This window comes from Pseudophryne corroboree, chromosome 3, assembly GCF_028390025.1.
Source record: "Pseudophryne corroboree isolate aPseCor3 chromosome 3, aPseCor3.hap2, whole genome shotgun sequence".
NCBI lineage: Eukaryota > Metazoa > Chordata > Amphibia > Anura > Myobatrachidae > Pseudophryne > Pseudophryne corroboree.
In genome coordinates, this window is record NC_086446.1 from 394,713,996 (window position 1) to 394,726,437 (window position 12,442).

Below are 12,442 nucleotides of genomic sequence, written 5' to 3' on the forward strand. Positions count from 1 at the left end.
AGCAACCCTGAGACTGCAAAGAAGGGGACCTGATAGAGGAGTAATAGTGCTTACCTGGAATATTCTGTTTTCGGAATTCAGCGCTGGCTGTATGTCGTGAGACAAGGTGCAATACAAATGACACTCATGTTAAATTGAAATGTCTGAAATCACACAATGTTCTCCATTTTCATAAAATAAATTAAAAAAATCAATGCAAAATTGTATTATCTTCATGTGTATATTTTATTGTAAAATAAGATGCTTGCATGAATAAACCATTAGCACATTATACAACATAATTGTGTTTCACTATTGTACTATGAAAATTACTCCATTTGTATCCAAATAATTATAGCATTACAAATGAGCAGTATATTTTTTTCTTCCAGCTGAAGTCACTGGGCCTAATTCATGTTTGTATGCACTTGCCTATACAGCTGCAAATTACTTAGGCTGCGGAATTGCTAATCATTGCAAGTCATGCTTCTGCTTACTATAATACAGTAATGTTTCCGCACCAATGAATAATCAAAGCAGAAATTAGTGTTATATTAATGAAACCAACTGTAAATATTCTAAGTGCTAATATTGCCAGTTATACTTAGTTGGTGGTGCACCAGGGTACAGTAAAATACTGCTGATAGTCAATGTACTAGAGACAAGAAAGAAAGGGTTCACTACGATATGCCGGCGGTCGGGCTCCCGGCGACCAGCATACCGATGCCGGGAGCCCGACTGCCGGCTTACCGACAGTGTGGCGAGCGCAAATGAGCCCCTTGCGGGCTCGCTGCGCTCGCCACGCTACAGGCACGGTGGCGCGCTACGCGCGCCACACTATTTTATTCTCCCTCCAGGGTGGTCGTGGACCCCCACAAGGGAGAATAAGTGTCGGTATGCCGGCTGTCGGGCTCCCGGCGCCGGTATGCTGGTCGCCGGGTGCCAGACCGCCGGCATACTGAAGACCACCCGAAAGAAAGACCCTTTGTTGGCACACTTGTTAAGAACCATATGTAAATTAAAACCTAACGTTTAATTGCAACCATATTAAAAACTTTTTAACAGAACTATTTAATAAGCCCTTTGTCCACTATACCATGCAAAATTACATGCTCATTTCGTTTACATGTACGTGGTAAACAGACAATCTGAAAATATAGATTTTATTAAGGCAAAAATAGTCATGCTTCCGCCCAGAAAAGAAGATAGACACCCTACGGAGCCATTGCAAACTTATTCAAAACTGCATAAACATACACAGACTATATGCAATAATGAGGAACATCGATGGTATCCCTATGGCTACACAGAATGGCCGCAGCAGTAGCAATGCTGGTGTCATGTTTCCCTACGTACATGAGATACAGGCAGATACTCACTTGGGCAATAACACGACTGCGTTTTTGCTGCCACTCCCACGTTAACTCCTACAAGTGGCCCCTTTCTGTCAATCACTCTGCGTATAAAATGTCAGTGCGAGGGCGGACACAAAGGCGATCGTGGCACATACGCAGTCTGTTGATAATCGATCTGTTGCAAAAACATCAGCATTGTGTACAAACATGAAGTAAGCGGGATCCGGTCTGAAGATCGACAGTGTCTAGGTCGACAATGTTTAGGTCGACCACTATAGGTCGACAGTCACTAGGTCGACATGGATGGAAGGTCGACAGGGTTTCTAGGTCGACATGTGCTAGGTCGACAGGTCTAAAGGTCGACATGAGTTTTTAAAAAAAAAATTGGGGGGGGATTTTTTCATACTTAACGATCCACGTGGACTACGATTGAAACGGAAAAGTGTGCCGAGCAAAGCGGTAGCGGAGCGAAGGCACCATGCCCGAAGCATGGCGAGCGAAGCGAGCCATGCGAGGGGACGCGGTGCACTAATTTGGGATCCGGGTCACTCTACGAAGAAAATGAAAAAAAAAAAAAAATCCTCATGTCGACCTTTAGACCTGTCGACCTAGCACGTGTCGACCTAGAAACCCTGTCGACCTTCCATCCATGTCGACCTAGTGACTGTCGACCTAGACACTGTCGATTTGATGAACCACACCCGAAGTAAGCCCATTGTTCTAAAAGCCTAGGTTAAACATTACCTATTACCTGGGTGTAGTATGGTATGCTGGCGGCCGGGCTCCCGGCGACCAGCATACCGGCGCCGGGAGCCCGACCGCCGGCATACCGACACTGTGGCGAGTGCAAATGAGCCCCTTGCGGGCTCGGTGGCGCGCTACGCGTGCCACGCTATTTTATTCTCCCTCCAGGGGGGTCGTGGACCCCCACGAGGGAGAATATATGTCGGTATGCCGGGTGTCGGGATTCCGGCGCCAGTATACTGTGTGCCGGGATCCAGACATTCGGCATAGTGAAGACCACCCCTATTACCTACAGTACAAACAGTGGCGGCTGAAGTTCTTGAGACTGAATTCATATTTATAAGAATAGGTCTTTTTCAGTTCAGTAGGAATAGCTGCCTCTATTGGTGGGTAATGAGACCACTTTGATACCACATGATGACCAGTGGCGACTGTAGCAAAATTCAAATAGGGGAGCTACACCAACTGCCAGCAAGTCCTGGCCAGCGATGTTTGGCAGCGTTTAGGGTGGCGGTTGGTGTGGCTCCCCAATTTTAATTTTGAACTGCACTGCAGTCACACCTCTGGAGCCGCCACTGCATATGGCACAACAAGTCATTCAGTGGAACTCATCTCAATCCTACTTTTTAAGTCTCCTTTCCGGAAGAAGTCTGGAGAAGAGGTACTACTTGCCACCGGGGGGGCAGGACCGGGCTGTCAGTTATTTAGTCAGGCTTCCCCCATACGGTTTTGTAATTCCCTGTATAATCTCCTCATCCTGCCATTTTCACTAGGAAGTGGGCAGGATGCGGGAAATCTGCCCACTCATCTGTGGGTGTAGGGGACTGGGAGTCTCCCGCATTAGGCAAGTATGTCTGAATCTTAGTCCATGCCCCTAGAATACCATCAGATTCTAAGGTCTGAGAAAAGAGCAGCTTCTAATACACAAATGGGTTTCAGCAGTTTTTAGGCGAATGGATTAACAGAAAGAAAAAATGAGGACTTCATTCAGAGATCTACGCTAATGCCACTGCAGCTGCAAATGTGTACGCAGCAGCTCTGTGACAATATGCAAATGTCACAGCTGCTGGGATTTGTATTGAGACAGCCACTGGAGGCGACTCTGAACCACTGCTTGCATACAAAGACACAACCATCGGACGCACATCCAGCCTTGGACCTTCTGAGACACCAGTAACCAACGTACAGATGTGTCCTCATACATCATTGTTCCAGTCGTTCCAAACAGCCCTTCTCGACATGCCAGGTCCCATGAGATTCTAAGTGGCTTATAAAGGCTAGATGTATGAGGACACCTCTGTAACTAACTGCCTATGGGATCATGACATGACCCTGACATGGCTGTGACAGGCTTGAGTTTTAATCGCCACTTCCCCGTTACCTCACACAAACGCTGCCGGCCTGTTACTCACTTTGCGAAAAAATCCTCACTACAACTTTCACTGCAGCATGTACAGTACATAGTGCAACATATGCAGGCGCGGTGGCGATAAATGGTCTACTGCATACAAAATCTACATTGAGTGCAAAACTGTCAGCTTCAAGACATAGACAGTGGCAACTTCTAGAAAACCTCAAATTCCACATCTACTATAACAATATTTTACTACATTGATTCCACTAAGATTTAAAATAGTTTAAGCTGATCCCTTTCAACCTTGTTATTATTGGTAAGATGGTATTATACAGTGCATGAGATGAACAGCGCAATAACAGATAGGGCCTCATTCATGTTTGTAAGTAAAGCAAAAAAGCAAGTAACTAGGCAAAACCATGTTGCACAGCAGATGGGGCAGGCAGAGGCGTCACTCACCTCTGTAACACCCGGCGTGGCAGCGAGAAAAAGGGGGCGGGGATTCACAGAAATGGGCAGGGCTTAAATAGAGGGGCGGGGCTTCACGGACGGCACCCATTTTTAGCCCATTGAAGGCACAAAAAGGGGTGGGGCTTTGCGGGAGGGGTGGGGCTTCGCGTCCCGACACCCTTTTTTTTGTCACTGGGAGGTGTGGGAGGTGAGGGCTGACTCCCAGGGGTACTGTTCCTGCAGTGCTGGCTCCTACACAGTGACAGGAGCCGAGTGCTGCACATAATATTGCAGCACTCGGCTCCTGTCACTGTGTAGGAGCTGGCATTTTGGTGTCACCCCTCCACCCCTCGGTGGGTGACACCCGGGAGCTCCCCCCCCCCCCCACCTTGTGAGGCCACTGGGGGCAGGTATAACATGTGCAGAGAGATTAAGATTTGGGTGGGGTGTGTCCAAATTGAAATCTAAATTACAGTGTAAAAATAAAGCTGTCTAACATCTGTGAGCTACATGCAAAAGCAGTCAGTATTTACCCTATACAGAATTTTTTTTTTATTTGCTCCCGTTGCCTGGCAACATGGTTTGCTCCAGACAGAAAGTTGCTTGCTTTTTTTGCTTTACTTACAAACTTGAATCAGGCCCATTCTGTCTAGCTCTCTCTGAAAGGTATTTATGCATATATTGCTTATAAATTCACAATATTCTTAAAGCCTTCATAGGTGAAAGGAGGGATCTTGGGGGCACAGGATGCTGTTTTGGACAGACAGGCCATATGGTTGACCTCACATGAGCTGTAATCCTGCTCGCTCTGGAAATAAACCCCATCTGGTGAGTACACTGAAGGATCTATTTCAAAATAGTTGTAGGGTCTGAGGAGAAACCCCACCCCATTGCCAGGAGTTGCTGTGTTTGGGAGGTCCTCAGTGTGAGGGATATGAAGGAATCCGACTGTGATCCACGCAACCAGGTCCTGTATGGAGAAAGCCAGCAAATTAGATACTTAATAGAAATATTCCTACTTCATATAGTTACTTAATAATACTATGGAGGGAATGTAATAGGGTGTGAGAATCAGAAAATAAAATTTTGAAAGCTCTCCTGTTTTTTTTTAAAAGTGGCAATCATTTACATGGTAAAATCAACCTGGTTTTGCCATATAAATGATTGCCACTTTAAGAAAACTGGAGAACTCTCACAAAATATCTCAGTTTCTAATTCTCACAACATATTACGTTTCCCCCTATGTCTGAAAAGGTAGCTTAAATGCTGAAAGCACTGCAATTAACATAAGGCCTGATTCAGGTCACTACATAAACCTGAGGATTTATGTACTAACCCAATAGTGTGAGAACTGTGCACGTGCAGAACAAGTCTTGGCATGATCGCTCACAGCATGATTTGCATTTGGATGCAGAAATGGGTGGGGGGTTGGGTCGTCCCGTTTTGTCGGCGAGCTGAGCCCTAGGTCTGCATCTTCGGACACAGGCTCCTTGGCCCCAGCAGAGGAGTTCTGATGGCCAGTACCCAGATATCCGAGTGCTGCCGACACGCCCTCATTTCCTGAAACGCTGCCCATCGCCACCCACAAACACCAGCCATACTGCAGCTTTTTGGGCACTGTGAGTGACATCTCTCTGCACAGGCGCAGTGTGGCTCCTGCGTATCTTAAGATCACAACTATAGAAGTATTATCGGGGCTATTTCTGTAAATCGTCCTCTCCAGAATATCTTCATTGCCTCTTGCCAGTCATCCCATGTGGGTAAGGTATACAACTGGAGATTGAGGTGCATTTTACACTAAATGTGATTCTCTACCGGAGTCAATTTGTTTTATTTTGTGTTGTGCGCTTTCTAATCTTCTGATTTGTTCAGCCCAAATTGTGAAGTTGTAAGGCTCTGATTGGCTGCAGGTTGGTATAGTGCTGTGAACATTCTCATGCTAACCATATTGCTTCCAGACAGTGGCAGTACTACTAACACTGTATGGGGCGCAGTGGCATCCTATGGCACGTGATGTTGGTCACAACAGAGAGCTTTCTGCTACTATGGGACATTTCAGCACTTTTTGTTGAGTGTCAGCTCGATACTCAGGTTGAGTGGAAGAAAAGCTAGTTCTGCGCTAACAATTCTTAAACATGCAACATACTGTAATAAATTATGTAACTTCAGAAAGCTACTTAAAAATTCAGTTCTGCACTTGTGTGGAGCTTGTTAGGTAACGGAAGTACCTTATCTAAAAACATAGGTGATGCCTAAAGGTATTTTCAGTATCTTGGGGAAAGGTTGCTAGAATATCACAGAGGATATAAAGACTACATAGTTAAAACTAGTGTTTATGTAATAACCATTAGAAAAACTAAGTGGTATGCATAGCTAGATATCAAGTAGGAAACATCTGTTCTTCAAAAAAAATAATGCTGCCTGTTTTAAGTTTCCCTAAGACCCACTTGAATGATTCAGAAGGCTACTGGAAGAATGTTCTGTGGGTAGATGCAACACAAATGGAATTCTATGGGTTTTTTTTATCGGAAATGAGAAACATTATGCTTAAAGAAAATGTATTAAAATTAGTTGTACTGTATTAATCCTACCCCAACCATTAAGCACATTTATAGGAGTAACATGGTGTGGCTGCTATCCAACTTACAATCTAGATGACTTTTTAGTCACTGAGCGTGAACTTAATTCTGGATAACAAGCCTAAGGGGTCTATTTATCACCATCTGCATCCATAGAGGTGAGGTGATAAAATCGCCCATAATCGCACTGCGATAATTGATTACATCACAGGGATGTATCAGTTATCGCATACAGGGACAAAGCTTGTGAGCAAGATCTGTCCCTGCGATGACACTCCACAGCATTATCGGGGTATTTTTCGGGAAAAATACCCCAATGTACTGCTGCGCATGTGCCACCCCCACTGACATCACCACTACCGCCGCTGCTGGGTCGACCCCCCATCGCGACTAACTTACCACACGCCGCGGTTTCCCCCACAGGACAATATACTTACAGTACCACTCCGGTCCACGCTGCTCCTGCAGGGCTGCCAGGCACCGGATTCTGTGCGCTGCGGTGACCTCCGGTGTTGTAAAGTGCACTGCTGCATTGCAGCATCACTTTACTGCACCGGCGGTCACAGCGCAGCACATGGGGGACTCGGCGCCCGGCAGCCTGCACAGTAGCATTGATCACTGGCTCCAGGACGGGTAAGTATGATTTGATTTTTTTTTTCCTTTTTTTGTTTTGTTTTAAACAGTGATCACCCAGGGGGCAGAGAAAGCTGGGCAAAGGCTGCATATCACAGTGCTGCCCTGTGATTTCACCAGCCTGAGCTGGCGAGATTATCATAGGGCACACTGCAGTGTTTTTTTTACTTTTTTATTTTTGTAAATTCGGCCACATCGCATTTTCCATTATAATTATGGGAAATGCGATGGGAGTTACTGAAAAAAAATACAATTAAAGGGTTTGGAGCAGTTTTTCATGAAAACTGCTCCAAATGCCCTTTACTACATTGAAGTGATACTAAAAAAATTAGAAAAGTGTGTGAAAACACCCTTTTTAAAAAAAATTTGTAAAAATAATGATAATAAATGTGCCTCTAAGTCCCACTGAAGCATATTAAAGCAACAATTAATAAACAGAATGATTGTTGCAGAAGTAATATTTCAAATAAAGAAAGGAAAATATAATAAAAAATTAGTAATTAGATTGGCTTTATCTATTATTGGAATTTATAGTCAGGCCAGATTGTAGTAAAAGTAAAACGAATACAGAAATACAGATAATTCTGATTTACAATTGGCCACATCAGAATACAGTATATTCACTTTCTTATGCTTTTCTTTCTTGAAACTGGCTTTAGTGCTTTTCTTAATCTTGAATGCCATGGCAGAACCCCCTGATAAACCTAATGACAAAGTCTTCAACTATAGTTCATACATATTGTGGGCCCTACACGCCGGCCGACATGACTGCACGATATGGGCCCTACACACCGGCCGACATGACGGCCGACATGACTGCACGACATGACTGCACGATATGGGCCCTACACACCGGCCGACATGACTGCACGATAATGAACGAGATTACGTTCATATCGTGCAGTGTGGAGGCTCCAGCGATGAACGATGCGCGGCCCCACGCTCGTTCATCGCTGGTCCCCCGTCGCCTGTACATGCAGGCCAATATGGACGATCTCGTCCATATTTGCCTGCACTTCAATGCAGCCGGGTGACGGGGGGAGTGAAGAAACTTCACTCCCCCCGTTACTGCCCCCCCCCCCCCGCCGGGTCGGCCGTCTCCGGCGTCGGCCAGCTCGGCGGCGGATCGACCAGTGTGTAGGGCCTATTAGAGTATTTGCAAGAGATACAGTATGTAGAGAGTGTATGAGGGCTCAATTATCATCCTATTAAAGAAAGGTTGAAATAGAGATATTCAGAATCCTATAGTGTTCATGTCAATTGCCTAAACTTTATTTTTGCCTTACCTGATTTTGTATATTCTCATCATTTATAAAATTAGAGAACTTCACACTAGGACTCCAGGGATCATTTTGATTGTAGATGGAACTGCTCTCATGTTCTTCATCTTTGCGTTTGGTCACTGATAACTTGTATCTTGGGAATAATTAAAATAAGTTAATAATACCACACTATTAGGCAGTCCATCATAATAAAATATTAAAAAGCAATATATATTGCATTATAAGTGTAAAGTGGTCTGTGTGCAAATCACCACAGGATTCAGGAGAGCTTCATAAGTATGTCTTTACTAGCTGCAGTCATGCTGAGCAAGGAACTTTCTGTATAACAAACGGGGACAGTATGCAACAAAAAACAAACATAAATTAAAAAATGGGAGATTAAATGACGTAGTTGTGGAACTTTGATGACAAAGAAAGGGGTGTCCAGGCTCACTATTTTGCACAGTGTAGTTATTGTCCATGACAATGGGTATTCCAACACCCTTAGTCAGTGTTAGGTGAGGTGGAGGTGTTAGCTCACAAACCCCAAGGAGCTGGTGCCTGTTGAGCACATACAAAATACTATCAGATTGTACCACATAGTTGGAGGGCCTGTTGAAAGAACCTTGACAGGGGTTTGGATATGCACAGTCTGCCTAGGGGACAATGGTCTTAAGTGATGGGATATTTTATCGTGAGTGGCTTTAAGCTACACCCTAGATTCTGCAAAACGTCTTGCTTGTTGTTCTGAATTTGGGGTCTAAGTTTAAACTTGGTGGTGGGAGATCATCCTACTGTTTCTGCCACTGTGCAAATTATGGAAGAAGATGAGGGTCTTATCCCATATTTACTCTCGAAAACATTGGAAGTGACCAAGCCCGCGGGATGGGCGAAACGCGTTTTCCTCACAGGCATCTTCACCACAGGGACCCTGCACCAACAAGGAACTATTCAGGGTAGAAACCATATACACAACTAAGGTATCTCTGTGTCTAGTACATTTCTTTGCAAGCCAGCAACAATTATACTGTTGTTATCAACATGTGAGTCCATTATTATACCCTGTGTTAAAACTGTAACTTTATGTAACAGGACATAGAGTTTATTTTTGGATATCTATACTCTGTACTGTACTATACTGTACTATACTGTACTATACTGCTGTTGACAAATAGGTAGCCAATCCCTACCAAACAAATAAATATTTATAGCCAGCAGTGCTCATACCTGGGCTATAATGAATCGAGTGTGTCACTGCACCCTATGCTGATTTCTGGGCAGGACGACACTCACTGTTTGTGGTGAATAACGGGAGCTGTCTGTATGGTAAGTGGCATATATTTTACATTGTTATGCTCCATGTTTCTATGACCTTGCCTCAAACCAGCTGATGCATTTTTATTCGTATCATTCACTGCCTATAAGTATTAATAATAAATACTGAGACAGCGCAAACATTGGCTATTCTCTCTCCTTTTGCCTCAGGAAATGTACCTTTAACCCTATTGTTTAGGGTCTGGCAAAATTATCCAACATTACAGCATTTCTTAAGCTCTCCCTTTTTTTCAATACCCTAACATTCAGTGGACTCTCATCCACGATTCATGGGACACTCCCATGCCTAACGTTGGACAGCAGATCCACCACTTTATTTCCAACTTCCTCTCCTACCTACAATCTAGCACTAGATATCTTCTTCTTCTCACTTTTCCGGGGAACTCTCATTGGTATTTGCGTCAAATATCGAAAAAATCTACTATCATACCACACTGAATATGCCTGGTGTTGTAGAGCTTTCTTTGCATCTCCTAGGCTCCCCAATGATGCAACACTAACAGCAGTATCACCACTTTTCTTTCTTCACTAGACTTCTAGTCTGATAACAACAGTTGAGCAATTGGCTAATATATCAGCAAAGGACACAGATACGCAGTCAGCCCTCTCCATACGGGTTTTCCCATGCGAGATTGGGAGTGAGGGTATCTGAGGTGGTTTTTTTTTACCAATTTAGGTCCTCACATATATGCTCTGTTTTGACCTATGACAGTCTTATTAACACAGATTTATCTGTACTGGTCAAGGGGAAATAGATGTAGTACTGCAAGTGTCTACATTCTTTTCAAAATCACTGTATAATTATGTGAGACCAGAACATTTGTTTCTCATACGTCCTAGAGGATGCTGGGGTCCACTTCATGACCATGGGGTATAGACGGTTCCGCAAGAGCCATGGGCACTCTTAAGACTTTTCAATGGGTGTGAACTGGCTCCTCCCTCTATGCCCCTCCTCCAGACCTCAGTTTTAGAAATGTGCCCAGGCAGATTGGATGGACTCTATGGGAGCTCTACTGAGCTTCTCTGAAAAGACTTTATGTTAGGTTTTTTATTTTCAGGGAGAACTGCTGGCAACAGTCTCCCTGCTTCGTGGGACTAAGGGGGCAGAAGTAGAAACCAACTTCCTGAAGAGTTTCATGGCTCTGCTTCTGGCTGACAAGACACCATTAGCTCATGAAGGGTACTGAACGCTAGTCGTGTCTAGATGCTCACTTCCACAGCACGCCGTCACCCCCCTCACAGAGCCAGAAGTCAGAAGACAGGGGAGCAGAAGAAAACAGATCTTCTATCAAGAAAGGTGACGGCTGAGGTACAGCACGGCTGGCGGGAGCGCAGCGCGCCATTGCTGCCCACACAGGCACTGCAGGGTGCAGGGCGCGGGGGGGTGCCCTGGGCAGCAAAAACACCTCTATAAACTGGCAAAAAGGGAGCATAAGATCCCAGGCACAGCCCTACCCCCGCCAGTATAAATATTATAAAAAGTTTCTGAGGTAAAAACGCGCCATTGTGGGGGCGTAGCTTCTTCCTCAGGCAGCCAGCACACTGCTCAGCACCATTTTCTCTCTCCTCAGGCTGCAGAGACAACGCTGGCCCTCCTTCACTTCTGACTACAAGTATCAGGGTGCAAAAACAGGGGGGGCACAAGCGAATTTGGTGCTTTACAAGTGTGTTTTACTGTGTAAAAAGTGCTGCATGTCAGTGGGCATTCTGTGTTCACAGGCATTAGATACTGGTGCTGGGGTTGTGAACTGGCTGCTCTTAAACTGTGTCCCTCTGATAGATTTTACTGTGGGTCTGTCCCCTGTAAGTCCCAGTGTGTCTGTGTGTGTTGTACACGTGTGTAAGACATGTCAGAGGCAGGGAGTTCCTTCCCGGAGGAAACCATTTTAGGGACACAGATTTGTAATGTGGTGGTGCTGCCGGCACACCAAGAGCCTGCATGGGTGAAAGAAATACGTGATAGTATGCATCATATCAATAGGAGATTAGATAAGTCTGAATCTCATGCTGAGTGCTGGAGAAATCTGTGGAGGATGTGATTTTTCAGGGCTCTGTTCTTCCATCCGCAGGCGACCCTCTGGGTCACATAAGAGACCATTTGCAAATATTGTGAATACTGATACCAACATGGACACTGATTCTTGTGTCGATGATAGTGACTCCAGAGTAATAGATCATAAATTGGCAAAAAATATACAATATATGATTGTAGCTATAAGGGAAGTTCTGGAAGTCACGGAAGCCACTCCTGTACCTCAGGAGAAGGCTTTTTTCTATAAAGAAAAGAAATCTAAGGTCACTTTCCCTCCTTCCCACGAGCTTAATACTCTCTTTGAAGGGATGTGGGTGAATCCCGAAAAGAAATTTCGTATTCCCAAGAGAATTCAGATAGCTTATCCTTTCCCGGTGGAGGACAGGAAAAAATGGGAGTCACTCCCTGTGTTAGACAGTGCACTGTCCAGGTTGACAAAGAAGGTAATTCTCCCTGCACCTGGCACGGCTTCACTAAAAGAGCCGGCAGACCGAAAGATGGAAACTACATTGAAATCCATTTATGTTGCCAATGGTACGCTGCTCAGGCCCACAATTGCGTGCGCGTGGGTGAGTCGCGCTATTGAAAAATGGTCAGAAAGCATCTCATCAGAAATTGACATGATTGATAAAGATGATATACTCCTTATGTTAGGGAATATCAAAGACGCTGCCGCATACATACTAGAAGCGATGAAAGATATTGGACTCTTGAATTCA

At 44.7% G+C, this 12,442-nt stretch overlaps 1 protein-coding gene across 1 annotated transcript in view; it reads right to left on the minus strand.

Annotated features, from left to right (window-relative positions):
* Positions 1-201: 201 nt before the first annotated feature.
* Positions 202-12,442, minus strand: part of LOC135055716 (membrane primary amine oxidase-like) — a 47,346-nt gene continuing 35,105 nt past the window's right edge. Inside the window, exons 3-4 of the mRNA XM_063960094.1 lie at positions 8,381-8,510; positions 202-4,852 (exon numbers count right to left, since the gene is read on the minus strand). Coding sequence (XP_063816164.1) covers positions 4,568-4,852; positions 8,381-8,510 — 415 coding nt within the window. The 3' untranslated portion in view covers positions 202-4,567. The remainder of the gene's footprint in view (positions 4,853-8,380; positions 8,511-12,442) is intronic.